At 46.2% G+C, this 17,758-nt stretch overlaps 1 protein-coding gene across 1 annotated transcript; it reads right to left on the bottom strand.

Annotated features, from left to right (window-relative positions):
- Positions 1-238: 238 nt before the first annotated feature.
- On the bottom strand, positions 239-16,909 carry TMEM175 (transmembrane protein 175). The gene is made up of 10 exons (XM_077345466.1): positions 16,648-16,909; positions 14,331-14,369; positions 12,915-13,012; positions 10,416-10,467; positions 9,681-9,716; positions 8,221-8,304; positions 7,433-7,597; positions 5,815-5,893; positions 4,754-4,883; positions 239-2,679 (listed from the first exon to the last, which is right to left on the bottom strand). Exons 1-10 carry the CDS (start codon positions 16,801-16,803, stop codon positions 2,016-2,018), a joined length of 1,503 nt encoding a protein of 500 aa, XP_077201581.1. The 5' UTR covers positions 16,804-16,909; the 3' UTR covers positions 239-2,015.
- Positions 16,910-17,758: the final 849 nt, after the last annotated feature.

Raw genomic sequence — 17,758 nt, 5'->3', positions numbered from 1 at the left:
AACTGTGCCCGACTCCCTCTCAAGTCTAGATCCTGTCTTGTCTCGCTTTGCCAGTTCACATTCATTTTCCTGATCTTGTCCAAACCAGTTTCCTTTGCCTCCTTGCTCAGCAAGGATTCCTTTTCTTAGAAATAGTCTCGAAAATGGTACAGCCTCTGTACAGCTCATTAAAAAGGGAGAACTTCTCGTTCTGGAGAGTGGCTGAAATAAGAAAAGAGACCAAGACTTGACACTGTAATTGTAATTTTTCTCCCCAAATTTATTTTTTAAAAAAAGGTTTACTGTAATCAAAAAGTACTCGGCTCATTTTGAATCGACACACATAATAAGAGAATTAAGGAAGCAATGCCAGACTTGAGAGTGGTTTTCAATATACAACATAGTTCATTACCCCAACAAATGACTCCATGTAACAATACAGTAGCGACACAAACATAATTTTATGTACACAGTAAAGTGCAGTGAACAGGAAAGCAGAGAAACTTGGTCACCCAGCTCATGCCATGCTTTTCAAGAAGAGTCTCCGCGCTGTCTTTCTAAGACAGGGGTAGTCAACCTGTGGTCCTCCAGATGTTAATGGACTACAATTCCCATGAGCCCCTGCCAGCAAACGCTGGCAGGGGCTCATGGGAATTGTAGTCCATTAACATCTGGAGGACCACAGGTTGACTATCCCTGTTCTAAGATACGGAATGCTGAGCTTTTCCTGGGGGAATTGCATCGAATTTTAGGCACAGCTCTTAGTTCAAGCTAATAAAAATATCCATGGAGAAAGAGGCAGCTTTGTGACTTAAGCAAGGCCTAGAATGCCTGCACATCCCAACTGGACAGTACAGCTCTGGGATTTTTTTTAAAAACCCATCTTGATAAAAGGGAATGCTAGCAAATCATTAGACAATTGGCTAATTTCCGTCTGCTGGAATCCCATTTCCTTTCCTTAGGGCTGAGCTCTCTTTACTACCCAGCTGAGTGTTGGGAGGAAACTCTTGGTGCTGTTATGAAGCCAAAGCTGGGGAAATACTGAACGCCCACCGGAAGCAGCTTTGCTTTGGCCTGGAGCCAGCACGAGCTCTAGATGAAGCTGATGAAAACCTTCACACTTCTAAGGCCTAGTAGCAAATTTCTTGGCACCTGAGGTCTTCCATTTTTCTAGCCCTGGTTTAGCTTCTGTGTGTGTGTGTCCTTAACAGTGCTGCTTTCACAATCTGATAGTTGCATTCTTATTCTGAGCTTTGAGTGCCAGGCAGCTCCTTACCTTACAGAGTTGGGGGGGGATAAGGGAAAGGTGCATCTGTTGCTATGAATGCATCCTATAATGCACACCCCTTTTACTGTCTGATATATGGACCGAGCCAATGAGTTGATGCTTATCAGTTCATCACTGTTACTACCCCTTGGCATTTCTGAACCCCATCAGAGAGGAGAAGCAAGACTTCCTGCTCTTCCTCCATAACCATGCCCGGCAAGACTCAGACTATTCAATTCGTCCACCAACCTGCATGCTAACCTGTATGCAAAGTTCGGGCATAGGGGCTCAAGGTATGCACTGAAGATCGCCTAAGCCTACCTGCCTCCTGGAAAATCAGGGGACCCAGGATTGGGTACAAACCACAGCATTAAAAATCAGAACTTGCAGGAGATATCAGCCACAGGATTCACAACACACTTTGCCACCTATACTCTGCCACACTGCTGCCTTGAACGACCTTCTAAAAGCCACCAACACGAAGGCTTTCCTGACGGGTTCAGGGCGGGGGATCCCCCAAAATGGAGGCAATTGAAAATGCTCGCTGCTGAACCACAATTGATCATACACAACTACAAGAGGAGGTGGAGCAAAACCAGCAGTGAGATGACTTTCCGTTTCTGGGAGGTCACATCAGGAGTCATCATACAGGAAGCATTTTCGTGGCTCAAACAAAGGGACGTAAGTTATAAGCAGGAAGTACCCGGTTGGGGCTTGGGCTCACGCTGTTCAGTTCCACAGGTATCACAGGAAAAGTACAGCAAAGACCCTAAGATAACGTTTCGGGAGGAGACAAACACGCTTCCTCTTCTTCCAAGACGTTCTCCCGTGGCCTGGAGAGGGACATGACGTACTTGATGGTCAACAGTGCAATTCTGACAAAGACACGCAATACGAGGAAGGCAAACGGGGTGATTATCTGCATGAGGTGAAAGATGGGGGCACTCAAGTCACTGAGGACGCAAGTCAGGAAGAAGGCAAAGAGGCTCACGCAAGGGTAGAGAGCGAGCTTGGCAAACATAAAGGCGTGTTCCTTCCCGCCGTACCTAACATGCGGGTGCAACGTCTCTCTTTCGTAGAACAGAGCGGCGGTCCAGATCCCGAACTGGAAGATGCTGCCGAAGAAAATGGTAACGCAGCTGACCTGGATGGCTTCGATTTCGTTGTGAGACTTCCTGGCGAAGTTACTGGTCAGCTGGTAAGCCAGAGGGAGCCCTCCAATGAAAGCCAAGGAAAGGTTGTTGAGGAGGCCCATCAGGCGAGTGGTTTTGGTCACGTGAAGGAACAGCGAATGGTGGACGAACCACAGAAGGCCAACGGTGACGAACGAGCCGAAGTAGGCGAGGAAATATGGACCGGATTCGCTCAAAGCGTTGATGAGGTTTCCGTGGTATTTCTCTCGGACTTCCTTAGCGTCAGGAACGTTATCTTCGCTGTTGGGGACGAGAATGCCATTACTTTGTGTAGACAGGCACCAAGTTAAATCTTACAACGGCGGTTCGAATTTCTACATTGCCTTTGGATTTTTTATAAATACATGCTTAGCAATAGATTCAAATGAATAGCCATGTTGGTCGGAAGGAGCACAACAAAACCAGAGTCCAGTAGCACCTTTAAGACCAACAAAGATTTATTCGAGGCGTGAGCTTTCGAGTGCAAGCACCTATTATCTTCTTACATGAGAGGGAATATATAGCAAAAGCCATGTTAACTCCTGCCTCCAGCACGATCTAATAATCAATGCAGTTCTAAATCCATCTAAATCTCCTGATGTCAATGGGCTTAGAAGGGTGTTGCCAGGATCTGTGCTGACAGCGGCATCCTGCCATGGATTCTACAGGACAAGGGAGAAACAGAATCTATCCAGTGGCTTAATAAAACTTGAAAAGATAAAGAGTCTCTTATGTTATTTATTCAGGCTTCGACTCTGCCAGAACGGTCTCTAGATTTGTTTTCCGTTTTCAATCTTTCGTCAGTGGCAGTGAGTCCGTCCTTGTTAATATTTGAGTATAATTAGGCAAACGCTCCTGTATCATGGAGAGTCAAGGCTGTGAGCAGCATGGATTCTACAGGAGGCACTCTTTGTATTGGTAGGTACTCTGCGGGAGGAGGGATGGAGTACTCGTTTGGTGAGCTTGGGAATGTCTGGGAGTATGGTTGCTTATCCTTTCACTTTGATTTCTGTGTAGGCTATTTGTAACTTTGTCTTGATAGATGGGTGTTGGGAGATGACGCTTCAGTGCTGTCTACATAGTACTGTCCCTGGAGCCACGGAGTCTGGTGATTGGGGTTAGAACTGGAGTGTTACAAATGTGCCTGGGAAAGGAAGGAGGTTACCTTCCAAAGGGGTGGTGGGAGTGGCATGGCATGAAGTTGGAGCCAAAGAGGAATATATCAATTTGTATCAGTATTACAGTTTAGTATTGACAGAAAGCATCATGAGCTCAGTTTGTTTCTTTTCAATCGAACGCGTTTGATGAACATGTCAAGTCTGTTTACTTGAGAAGTCAACTGGGAACGTGACAGGTGTAACTTGTGCAAGTTATATTTATGTGAACAAACAAACAAAAAACTAAAAACAACTCCAGGTAATATCATTCTTTAATGACCAGCCAGAATATCAGAACACAGTGGGTTCTGCAAAACTCTTCACCAGACTGTATGCTAATAAAGTAGTGGAGGCAGAAGAAAACTGACATTTTGGGTCATACTATTATGGTCTCTTGTACACAATGTGCTGGAGGTTAAGTGCAATCCTAAGCAAAGTTACACCCTTCTCAGGCCACTGTAGCCACTGAAGTCAAACGGCTCAGAAGGGTAGCAGTGCCATAAAAATAAATAAATATAGTAATTGTGCTGGACGTAGACTTTAAGATTGCTTAGCAGGCACAATACATGGCCCTGGCCAGCCCTTTTCAACCTTTTGACCATGGAAGTACGTCTGAAATATTTTTCAGGCTTTGAGGTGCCCCAGAAGTGCCATGCCCCCTATCCGCAAATAAAAACACAAAACACGCAAATAAAAATATGCAAATAAACATAACAAACCACCCCACCACACTTTGCCCGTAATGCCCCATATGCAAATTTAAACATTAAAATTAAATAATGCAAATAAACATAAAAACGAGTCCCCAATCTCCACACTTTGTTTGCAATGCCCCAATATACATGCCCATAAAAATAAAACAAAATAAATGGAGGTTGCCACCTTGGAATCCCCCATCCCATGGTACATCTGAGGGGCTCTGTAGGTACCACAGTAAACTCGGTGATAACCCCCGCTGGCTAAGAACTACAAACATGAAGCAAAGATGGAAATTACTTCTGAGAACATTAGAGAGATTTCCCACAGGGATAGGTTAGTACAATTCTCATCCACGCTTTAGGGAGAAGAAGCTGGTTTCTAGACAGTGAGACATGTGCAGAAGCAATATTTTCTCCCAGACAAAGGGATCACTAAGAGAAGCAGTGGATGCAGGGGCCACAAGGCTGCGGAAGACTTACCATATGTCCAGAATCAGCAGGGTTGCTACGATAGCGTAGACTCCGTCAGTGAAGGCTTCTACTCTTTCCTTGCTCAGAGGTTCATTGAGATAAAAAGTAAATGACTCTAAAGGCAACTCCTCTTCCCGACCTGCAAGCCACAAGAAGTATGCTTAAATGAACCCGAGGGTACGATCCAGACTGAAACTTCCGTAAGTACTAGGACTGTGGAGTGTGATTTTCTTGCCTCCCCACTCCTGTGGGATCCTGAAGTGTTCCCCAAAATCCTGTTCCTGGGAGTGAGAGAGCCCCCGGGAAGTGGATTTCAGGCTACCACCTCAGTTGGTCTCTTGCCTCAAATACACCATCAGGTTGACATGAGTCGGCTAAGACTTTATTATTATTATTATTATTATTATTATTATTATTATTATTATTATTATTATTATTATTTAATTTTTAGACCGCCCTTCTCCAAATAGGTCTCAGGGCGGTTTACAACATAAATAGTTAAAACACAATAAGATCCCCATAAAAACCCCAATTAACATCAACAACAAGTCACATATAACATATAGCGGCAGTGGTCACAATTCTGATCTTCATTACCTGAGTTCCCCCCAAGTTCAGCCTGGTGGAGAGAATAATATTCAGAAGAGGGTGGCACCAATACAATAGATCTAACAATGATCTCGATGTTAGAGATCTCAATATTGGAGGGGATCCTTTGATGGATTAGTGGGAGAGCTGCCCTGGCCTCAACCATATGCCTGGCGGACAGCACTTTGAACGCACCCATCCTCCCTTCTATGTCTGGAATGGGCTCAGAGGCCCAAGTGCAGAGTTAGACCCCAGCCTCAGGTCCTTAGATTCCTGGTTCAAACCCCAGAAACCTTGACCCAGCTCATGTCAGTAAAGTGGTTTATGGGAGTTGTCTGGCTAAGTAACTCTAATACATCCTCTCAAGGGTTAATATGTGTTATGTCTAACTGGTTCCATCTTGCAGGTGTTCCTAACTGGACCCCACCCTCCACCCCCCACCCGCCAAATGTGCATCTAGTGCATAATGTCCTCATACTCACCAGTGGTTTTGCTCATAAACCATTTGGTTAGATGCCGGATATGTGGGAAGAATATGATGAGTCCCAGGAACACATAAGACTGCAGGGAAAGTAAAGGGTGTTAATGCACGGCGAGCTTTTAAGAGTTTTGTGATATTCTGTTCAGAGGAGGTAAGAAAATAAATATTTGGTCATGCTAACGATATAGCCTAACTAAGAAGTCCAGCAGACGAGGACCCAATGACTGATTCAACCAAAGCGGCTGTCAGAGGAAGGGCTGCGTCCCAGCGAAGAAATTGTTCAGTTTGTGCTGTTTCATGATCAAGATGCAAAAGCAGTGGTTAATGGTGATTGGCACGCATAAATCTATGTAACAGGAGCCTCTAGGCAGGGCTGCCCATTGCATCATCTGGGAGACCTGGGTTCAAATCCCTGCTTTGCCTTGGAAGCCCTCTGGCGGCTTCAGGCCAGCCACTCTCGCAGTTGAACCTACCCAGCAGGTTTGTTATTTAGGATAAAGGAAGGTGGGAGAATGATGTTGCCAACTTCTTGAGTTCCCGCTGGGGAGGAAAGCAGGGCAAAAGATGTCAATCAAGAACATCTTTTGCTTCTAGGAAGCCCAGTTATCTGCTGAAAAGAGGAGCTTGGAAAGACCCATGACGGGGCAATATAGACTGTTCGGAATCACATCATTATTGTGACATTCACAATGTGCTTTGACCTCTTCAGTTCTCCTCCTGGACGTGTCACCTACCTCTTAGGTCTCAGAGCAGCCTTTCTCAACCTTTTGACCACTGCGAAACAGAAGCCTCTGAAGCAATCTTCAGGCTTCAAGAAACCCCAGGAGTGGAGTGATCCTGCAGAATACGGTTGGGAAGCAGAGCTGTGGACACGCCCACCTGAGGCCCCTCCCCTTCCCACCCACTCCAGGCCGATCATTGGACATTTTGGGAGGGGGGCAAGGCAATATGGCCATATGTGGCCATATCACCCAATGTATGTTTAACAAATTTTTAAAAGATATTTAAAAATTAAAGCCAGTTTGGTGTAGTGGTTAGGAGTGTGGTCTTCTAATCTGGAGTGCTGGGTTTGATTCCTCGCTCCTCCCCCACATGCAGCCAGCTTGGTGACCTTGGGCTCGCCACAGCACTGATAAAGCTGTTCTGACCGAGCAGTGATATCAGGGCTCTCTCAGCCTCACCCACCTCGCAGGGTGTCTGTTGTGGGGGAAAGGGAAGGCGACTGTAAGCTACTTTGAGACTCCTTTGGGTAGAGAAAAAAGGCATGTAAGAACCAGCTCTTCTTCTAATTAACTCCCAACACAGCTGGGAAACCCTTCCAGGGCTGTCAAGAAACCACAGGGTTTCACAAAACCCTGGTTGAAAAAGCCTGTCTTAGAGATAGATGGCACCTCTCTCTTCTTGCCGACATCTGGTCACTAGTCCTCAACGTCTCTGTTGATGTCTTTTCTACGAAGGCTGGAAATATACAGTAGTGTTGCATCCAATGGATTTTTTCAAACATGTCTCCAAACTACCAAACGGACCATTGGTTGCATTCAGCAATGTGGCTTAGCATTTCAAGGCAAGTGCTGACCCTTTTTAGTTGCAAACAGTTTGGGAATCCCAATTTAACTCACCATTGGGATGAAGAAGAATGAGAAGATGGCAGCAAAAAAGCTAAGTGTTGGTCCTCGTATTACAATCTTCAAGATATGATACTTATAGAAGGCTTGGTTCTCAGACACTTGGATCTGGTGATTCAGTAGATATGGGTGGTGAAATCCGTACATGACAATGACTGCCTGCAGAGCAAAAACAACACCGCATCAATCCACTACATTACCCATCCCAATGGAACAGTACTGCCTCTCTGCACCATGTAGAAAAACTGGAGCCTGTTGCACACAGAGACCTGCGGAGCACTGAATTAAATGTGGCAATAGTCAACAACTGGATCTGAGACTCTCAGACACAACTGAGAGATCAGGATTGTGTACCCCCCCACCCCGACATTATATCCCAGATATAATGAAGTGCAGGTACATGTTAAATAGGTCTGCCAGCTGGAAGAAACAGATTCCAAAGTTTATCTGGTATGCATCGAACTGCAGCATACGATGAAGCCTAGTAGACGACAAGCTATGCATACATAAACAAACTTCATTTATATCCCACTTTTCGTTCCAAGAGGAGAAATAGGACCCAGATTCAAATCTCCATTCTGCCACGTTAAGCTCTCTGGATATTCTTAAGCCAACCATGCCATCTCAGTGAAACCTACCTCAAAGGGTTGCTATTAGAATAAAATGAATGGGAGGAGAATGGTGTATGGCATTTTGGTCCTGTCCCTTCGCACACACAGGGAAGAAAGGTGGTGTATAAATAAATAATTAAATTTAAATTCCGAAGCGAAAGGTAACTCTACCTGGACAATGCCGATTATAACAGCACAGCTGCTAAACAGGAAAATGCCAAAGGGAACATCTGGAAAGGAGGCCATTAAGGAGAACTGCAAGGGAAAGGTGGAGACCAGTTACTTTTTTCATAAGCCATTAATTGGCACTCGGCTTTTTAAAAACTTATACTTTGTATTCCACCCATCTCTCTGTTTTCAGTTGTACCAAGAAATAATCTTCTAAACTTTGCCAGTAAATCTGAAGCAGATTGTGAAATGCTCTGAAATCTGAAGTATATTACTTGAAGAGAAAAGGATTTTGTGGGGAAAGAAAGAAAAAGAGGCTGATTTTTCTATGATCCTTTAATAAGCAAAGCAAATGCCTGTCTGCAGCATTCTCAAGAGGCCAAAGGGATTAGTTGTCTGGTTTATAAAACAGCTTTCGATGAAGAAAAGCTATTGCAAGTCATTAGTACAGAAACGCCATTTCAAAATGTACAAAAATATCCTTATATTGTCTGGCAGAGCACAATTCCAATTAAGAACCAAACGGTTAAAGAAGTCTGTGAGGGCCCGACATTTCTGCAATAAGCTTAAAATGGAAAAATAACCAAACATACAAAAAATACATGTACATAAAAACATAAAATCAGAATAAAATCATATGATTATCTCAAACATAGACCATTTGTGACCCTGACCAAACATGGTTTGGCGAGGTAGTCAACCTGTGGTCCTCCATATGTTCATGGACTACAATTCCCATGAGCCCCTGCCAGCAAACGCTGGCTGGGGCTCATGGGAATTGTAGTCCATGAACGTCTGGAGGACCACAGGTTGACTACCCCTGGTTTGGCCATCTCGCCTTCTTCAGTACTCCAACAATGTTGTTACACAACGACACTGAATGGAACTTTAGTTGTATGTTACTTTGAGTTGTTGGGACTGGTCTGACTGACTGCAGAACTTTCTGGTTTGGATCAGTGAAGCTCCGGAGGTCGCTCTAGTGTTGTCCACTAAGGTGAGATCACTGTACGCCTGTACTTGTTTCAAACCAGCCAGCAATTTTTACCTTTATATCCCATGTTATGTACGTGGGCTCAATAGTGCTAATCCCAAACATTATGCAAATAAGGAATCGTAAGTGAACCAATCATGGACCCTTGTTCTAAGGACTCACGGACCAATCAGTAGCCTGTGATAAGAACCAATCAGGTCCGTGTTGTGCTTGTGTTCCCTGTTCAGTGTTTCTAGTTGGTGTTTGGAGTTAATAAAGAGCTGATTGTTTTGAAGGACTGTGTCTGCGTCTACTGAACCTGCAGACCTATAATCCTGTATGGTTTAGGATTCATTGTGACTTTTCCTTCTTTCCTTTCCCCTTCTGTAACTCCGTCTTTACAATGTTCTGCAGTATTCCTTCCCCACCAGGTGCAAGGAATCAAGCCAAGCAGTCACGTCAAAGACATTAAGAAAGCAGAATCTTTGCTTACCGTGTATGGCAAAAAAGTAATCAGCATCATGCAGGCCTAGGAGAAGGAAAAAGGGATTCAGCATATGAAAAGGAGTCACTCCTCAGCCATATGTCTATAAGTTATTTATGTAAGTACTTCGTCTATGCCCTGTTTTTCTCCCCAATGGCAGACATTATTCTCCTTTCATAGAATCATAGAGTTGGAAGGGGCCATACAGGCCATCTGGTCCAACCCCCTGCTCTACGCAGGATCAGCCCTAAGCATCCAAAACATCCAAGAAAAGTGTGCATCCAACTTTTGCTTGAAGACTGCCAGTGAGGGGGAGCTCACCACCTCCTTAGGCAGCCTATTCCACTGCTGAACTACTCTGACTGTGAATTTTTCCCCCTGATATCCAGCCTATATCGTCGTACTCGTAGTTTAAACCCATTACTGTGCATTCTTTCCTCTGCAGCCAACGGAAACAGCATCCTGCCCTCCTCCAAGTGACAACCTTTCAGATACTTAAAGAGGGCTATCATGTCCCCTCTCGACTTCCTTTTCTCCAGGCTGAACATTCCCAAGTCCCTCAACCTATCTTCATAGGGTTGGTCCCTCCACTTTCCTCCACTTCATACTCATAGTTATTATTATAGATAGCTATTATTTAGATTGTAAGCAGCCTCAAGTGGACTCCGAAGCAACAACACAGAAATCTCCTATAATAAAAACAAATAACATTTCTTTTAGCAACAGTCACGTGTTAAGGCTCACCAAATTTAGAAGTGCAAGAACATCATCAATGAGTTCAATCACTTGGAAAAGTCTGCAAAGAGAAAAAGAGAAGGCCACTGATGCTCCTCTCTGATGAAAGAAACACAGCAACATTGGCTGACAGATGCGGTGTCCAAAAGCGCAGGCTTTAAGGCCCATAACATTCAAATGGCTATACAGAGTCTCACTTTCAATCCAGTTCTGTTCTCAACATATCTATTCCTCTTTCTATGCAGTGCCATAGGAGTGCAACAGATAAGAGAAGGAGCTGATTGTTTTATATGTTGCTTTTCACTACCCAAAAGACTCCCAAAGTGGATTCCACACACCTTTCCCCTCTTCTTCCCACCAGACACCCTGAGGCTGGTGCGGCTGAGGGAGCTCCAAGAGAACTGCTCTGCGAGAACAGCTGTGAGAGAACTGTGAGTAGCCCAAGGACCCCAGCTGGCTGCATAGGGAGGAGTGGGGTATCAAACCCAGTTCTCCAGATTGGAGGCCGCCACTCTTAAAGCACTTAACCATGCTGGATCTCTCAATCATGCTGGGTCTTACTAGCTATAAGCATATAACCACTGACATTTGGAAGCTGCATTTTCCACCGCCAAGAGCCAGGAGACACAGGCCGGTATCTCCATCATGAGCCCACAAAGCCACTTGCTAGCCTTCCAAAGATACCAGCAAATATCCCCTCTGGCAAGCTCTCACTTGACCCACAGCTGGGACAAAATGGGACCCACAGCTGGGACCAAGAGGGGGCACTGAAAGCCAGAAGAGGCCCATCCTGCTTGGCTGAAGGCAGCAGCTCCAAGACAGGATGGTGAAGGCCACATGATGACCCCAGCAGTAGCAGTAGTAGCACCCCCAGTAGCACTGCCTACAGGAGACCCTACCACATGCAAATCAGCCACCGAGCACCCTGGAAGGGGTTTATCCAGCCTGAGGCTTTGACTGGGGGTGAGGTTGTCAGCAAGGGGCTAAGGCTAGCCCTGCTGGAAGAAAGCAAAGCAGGGGTTCGGAGAGGAGCAGTGCTTAAAGCACAGAAGGTTGAAGCGAGGTGTGGCTAGAGCTCAGGAATTTAAAAAACGAGAGATCAAAGGAGGAAAGGTGAGACACAGAGAGGCTGGCAAGCTGGAGCAAAGAGGCTGAGGATACACAGGCAGGGGAGAAAGGGAACCAAGAGGCCCTGGGCATGTTATGAGGGAGGCTTCTTAACGCAGGGTTTCATGAAACCCTGGGGTTTCTTGATGACCCTGGAAGGGTGTCCCCAAATGGGTAGGAGTTAACTAATTTTTAACAGACTGTTAACATTTGTTAAACTTTTATTGGGTGATATTACTATATATGGTTATATTGACCTTCCCCCTCCCAAAATGGCTAATGATGGGCCTGGAGGAGGTGAGAAGGGAAGGAGCCCTGGGTGGGCATGTACACAGCTATGCTTCCCAACCTATTCTGCTTGATCACGCAACTTCTGGGGTTTCTTGAAGCTTGGAGAATGTTTCAGGGGTTTCTCAATGGTACAAAAGTAGAGAAAGGCTGGTATGAAGACTGGAACCCTGTATGCTAGGCGAAGCTGCAGTCTTACAAAACTGTATGCACACACACAAAACAGGAGAATCACATGCACAGCTGGAGGTGCCTTTGAAGATGTCATTTCAGCCAGTCACATGCCTGAGCAGGCAAGCCACAATTCCATTTACAATTGGCTTGCCTGTTCAGATGGTGCGTGGTCTGCTGCAGGAAAATCTGGGGATGCTTTGTAACCGTGGCAATGATTGGCAACACGCTTCCCATGACAGCGGCCGCTTAATAAACACTTTCCCAGTCCATCAGCCCAGACAGACTGGCCTAGCTGCAGTGGAGTTCTGCTGCGGCTTTTGACAACTGACACTGCATTCAGCCTTGGCTGTGAACTAGTAAAAATCTTCCTCCTTAAATAATCAAGAAAAAATGGATTGGCAGCAGAATGGACAGCTATAAGAGCACTGCACTTAGAAGACCCAGATTCAAATCTCTTCTCTACCAGGAAGCCCAGTGTGAACCAATCATTCTGTTGCAGCCTGCTCTGCCTCACAGGGTTGTTATGAGGATAAAAAGGATGGAAGAGCAATGTACGCTATCCCGAGTTCCTTGGAAGGAGGGCAGTAGAAAAATGGGTGAGAGAAATTTAGGAAAAGAGAAGTAAGCACTTCCCTACACAGTGGCAACCGTCTTGTGGAACTCACGGCCCCAAAATGACATTATGGCCACTGGCTTGGAGAGCTTTGAAATGGGGATTAGAAACAGAGGGTAGGTCTATCCACTACTTTAAACTGGGATGTCCAAATAATACCTTCAACAGAGCACTGAAGAAGAGTTCTCTGTTCATAAGCAATCATGCTGCTTTGATGCAAGGGGGGGTTTCAGAGAAGGAAGATAGGAAGTAGTGGGGAGAGGGGAAGACAAAATGCTCCCTGTAATCTTCGTGGCTCCCTTGTTTGTCCGTTTCCAATTACATACCTGACATGAGCAGCCCAAGCCACTGTTACTATTAAAAACGTCATCAGATAAACTGCAATTTTGGTGGCTAGCAGCTGCTGAACGCTTTCATTGAGTTCCTGAAACAAAGAACATCGGGTGTCAAATAGATGCACATTGTTTTCCCAGAACTGAAGCATCACATTGTGCAAATGCTTTTGAGCACAAAGTGAACATGACTTCAAGATGGGAAACTTTCCTACTGTAAATATATCCTTCATCAATAAATTCATCTCTCAGCTTTCTCCAAGCATATAAACTAGGCTAGTTCACAAAGCCCCCCCCCCCCCCCAAAGCTATGCAGCAATAAACCTGGTAGTCTTTGAAACCCTATCAGTCTCCTCTGTGTTTTAGTCTTCTTTCTAAACCACAGCCTTCACCTTCAGGATTGTAGGCAAAATGCTAGAACAACCTCAGCAAAACGTTTCATTCTTAACTTAATCTCACCTTTCTGCTGTGCATCACAGAATGTACAAACTGTACACATTCTGGGGAACTCTCCAAAATATATATTCCGTTTCCAAAACATGAAAAGCCATCTTTAGGCCTTTCAAGCCACAAATCTGATGAAACAAACTGCTCCAGGGACCTTATATAATAGTTTGGAATTCATTCTGCAGTACATGGGGCAATGAACATAGGATGCTATCTGTTATTTCCAGTTGGATGAAGAACGGGAAATCCACTTTTGTGGATTCCCTGAAAAGCGCTACAAAAAAGTGATTTTTGCGGGAGTGTTGCTGGAGTGTTGCAGATTGTGTACGACGTCGTGCATAACATTTAAAAAATAGCATTACACAATGGTAAGACTTCAGCAACAGTAACGCTGTGTGGAATGGCCCTTACTGTGTTACTAATATCCCCAGCTAAAATTACCTAGACAGGGGTTTTTGGTAAAGGAGCCGGTCTTCCAACTCTCCTCCTCTCACTGTTGGTGAGGTCAGCCTTGATCGGTGGATGTTATTTTAGGCCTCAACCATATGCCTGGTGGAACATCTCTGTCTTACAGGCCCCAGGAGCACATCCCACCAGACTTGGACCAGGGCCTTTTCGGCCCCGGCTCTGGTCGAGGTCAGTTTCACCTTCTTTGGGCTGGGGACCATGAGCAGATGTTGATCCGAAGATCTTTGTGCTCTTAGGGGGTTATGAGGGAAGAGACAGTCCCATAGGTATGTTGGTCCCAGATTGTTTAGCATTAACACCAGCATCTTGAACCTCATTTGGCCTCCAATCTGGAACCAATGCAACTGGGCAAGCTCTGGTGTTATATGGGGTCTCCAAGCCCCTGTCAGGACTCAAGTTGCTGCATGCCCCATGTATTGAAACAACATATTGCAGTTTCAAAGTACAAGTTAAATTATTAAACTAAGTTAATAAACAACATGAAACACACAGTACCTGATCAGGATGGATTTTCGTATGAGCCACTGGCAAAATCTGCAACAGAAGAGTCATACAACTAAAATGATACACACAGTGACTTTTGCATAGGAGGGTGATGTGGGGGGACGGGGTAAACGGCTGTGTTTCTGTGTGCAAGGCAGTAAAAAAACAGCACAGACACAGAGGTACTTCCGAAAATATTTGATTAAAGCAATTGGTTTTTAAGAACCAGCACGAAAATTAAACTGAGATGCATCATTCTGGTTTGCATTAGGAAGGCAGATCTTCAATTTTTATCTCCTTTAAATAACCATCCTCAAAACCGTGTTGTAACAACCCACATTTCTGATGGGGCTAGTTTCCCACCTAACAGCTGTCCAATCCACCCCACAGCCTTCCCTCCCTCCCTCCCTTTCTCATTCTCCTCTGTTGTCTATCCACAACTCTAAGCATAGTTAAATAAGCTTCAACTGCACAGGCTGGATTCTGATCCATCAATAAATTATAAGTGTATCCACCTAAAACAAACAACGAAGATGAACCATGACAGCGCAGAGAAGACAAGGAGGAGCTGAGGCCTGAAAGACATATGAAAGGTTTCTAAGGAAAATCTATAATGCTATTTATTAATATGCTTTACCCCCTCACAGCCCTAAATTATAAAGGTGGCCTCACATTGTTTTCAAACCTCTCATGGCCTTCTTTAGTATTCATAATTGTCTCTATGAACAGAACCAGCATGTGATTTTGTGAATAAAGTGCTGGACTTCAGCTGACTATGCTTCAGGTTTGAGTACCCATTCACCATCATGCTTTAGATCAGTTGTGATCTTGAGGCCTAATTTATTTTACTGGGCCACTATGCAGATGCAATGTGATTATCCCACACACGTGTCGTATTGCAAGGCCAGGATACAAAAGGGACCTAAAAAAAACACAGTATGTTTTGGCTGAGTACTGTGTGTTAAAGTAACATGCCTGTGTCCTAAGGAGGTTAGGATCAAAACTACATTCCAGGGTTGTGTGTATAGTGTGATACTGAAAGGGTAAAAGGAAATGACATTTATGGATGGAGCAGGAATCCTAGTTTGCTGTGTAAATGCAGCAGCAAGATTAATTAACCGAGAGGTGAACAGAACAATGCTCTCGTGTGCATAAGAAGCAAAGTGGCGACTGGTACCAAGTCTGGGAAACCGGTGACTTAATGTTCTTATCCTGCTTAATTTCTTCAGAAGAGAGGGTCAAAAAGCCTTCGAGTTCCACGGCAGCACCAAGGGCAGGCCGAGACTGCTGATGTCAAGTCTGCTGCATTCAAAATAAGCAGAAATCCAGCAGCACCTAAAGTGATTGCCAACGTTTTATTCTAGTTCACACTTTCCCGGTGTTTAGAGCCCTTCCTCTGAAGAAGTGAATTCTAGCCTACAAAAGCTTCTGCTGGAATAAAACAGGGCCAGTCTTAAAGTGCCATCAAACTGTTGTTCGTTTCTGTCCTGCAAATTTCAAGGCAGTCTAAAGAAAGGGACTTCAGCTTATTAAATTTCAAAATGGGGGGGGGGAATGTATATTTGAATGGTTTTGAAGTCAGTCTCCTGTTCAACCACAGCTATGGGTACTTACTGGCAAAGGCACTCTGGATATGGCCAGAAAGTAGGGTTGCCAGGTCCACTCCCTAGCCCTTGTCAACATTTTGGCTATGGAGGAACCCCTGAAATACTGTTCAGGCTTTGGGAACCCCGGAAGTGTTGACAGGCCCCTTCAAAGAAGTGGGTGCAGAAGTAAGAGGTGGGAGCCAGCCAGTCTATCTGTTGATCATTTACTGTTTCCATTGTGGAGAAAGAGGCTAGGCCTGTAGAGCACCAGGGGAAATGGGCTCCAGTGACATCTAGTGATGTCAGTGGCTATCCAAACTTTTGGGAAAGGTGGGGTAACCCGGGGGGATCTCTGCTCCAGCCACTGGCTGGAGATGGGTAATATTGCCTGATCCAGGTTGGAAGATTCCAGAGATTTGGGGATGCAGCCTGGGGAGGACAGGGTAAAGTGCAAAGCATCCATGTTCTGCAGAGGAACTGGTCTCCGTAGTCTGCTGCCATTCCAGGGGATCTCCAGGTCCCCCCTGGAGGCTGGCATCATCCCTATCCCTTAGCGCCAACACCTGTCCTTTTTGTCAAGGGGGTGAGGAAGGTGGGCAGAAGCGTGGCAGGTGCAGGGCAGAAAAAGGCAAGCCGTTTTCAACCCCCTCGCCCCTGCGTTTGGCAGCCGCCCAGTACCGCGCTCTCCCCCGGTTGAATGCCTGCCTGCCTGCCCTGCCGCTGGGGGAGAGGCGCTCACTCACCATGACGGTGGCGATGATGGAGAGCAGCGCGTCGCTGTAGGCCAGGAGCCGCTGCGAGGCCTGCGTGCTGCCGCCCAGCTCGACCAGGGCCCGGCCGCGGCCAAGGAGCAGCGACGGCGGAGACGGGCCGGCCACGGCCTCGCCGGCTTCGGCCATCTTCTGGCAGGCATGAGCCGAAAGACGCCGCGCCTCCCCGGCCAGGAGGAGGAGGAGGAGGAGGAGGAGGAGCGGCGGCAGACACCCCTCTTCCTCCCTCCCGCCAGCTCCGCCTTCGGCCGCCGCGGGGCTGAGGAGAGCTCAAGCGGAGCCTCCTTTCCGTGCACTCGGGAAGCAGCTTCCCCTCAATCCGGTTGCAACGGGCGCAGACCCCGGGGGTCATGATGCACTTGCCGCGGGCTCTTGCGGGCGGGTCTCCCGGGGCTTCTCCAGTGCATGGAAAGGCTCTTCTCCTACGGTGGAAGAGGAGGGAAAGCAGCCCGCGTCCAGAGGGAAGGAGCTGCCGGTTGTGCAATATATGCCCTTCACATATATATTATCCTTTTGTAAAGACCAGACATCAGTGACACAAAACTTGTGTGCAAGCTTAGGACTTCTCCCAGACGCTTAGCCAGACTGGAAAGAGGACGGGAGACAGGTGGCCAGTTTTGGGTTGGGGGATACCGGGAGATTTTGAGGGCAGAGCCGGGTGTGGGCGGGATGGGACCTCAGTGGAGTATAATGCTCACCCTCCAAAGCAGTCTTTTTCTGCAGGGGAACTGATCTTGTTAGTCTGGAGATGAGCTCTAATTCCAGGGGATCCCCAGGTCAGCTGGCCATGTCCCCCTGCCACACCTGCATAAGTGACATCACTACCCGCACCCTTAGCCCTTCTTTTGCTCCCTCTCCCCACCTTTACTACTGTCATGGCAGTTCTGCCTCATGAAGGTGGGAAAGAAGAGTAGGAGCTAGAATAAGAGATTGCGGAATTATACATAGTTCCAACAGTCAGGACAATGCACCCCACTGGGTTATCTGCTTCCTATCTCATTACACATGCTGTCACTCAATTCTCACTTATACCCAGAAATTGAAATTGTTGGCCTTGTAGTCCATGGGCATCTGGAGGGCCACA

Source organism: Paroedura picta, chromosome 7 (genome assembly GCF_049243985.1).
Source record: "Paroedura picta isolate Pp20150507F chromosome 7, Ppicta_v3.0, whole genome shotgun sequence".
Classification (NCBI taxonomy): domain Eukaryota; kingdom Metazoa; phylum Chordata; class Lepidosauria; order Squamata; family Gekkonidae; genus Paroedura; species Paroedura picta.
This window is presented reverse-complemented; position numbering and strand designations above follow the sequence as displayed.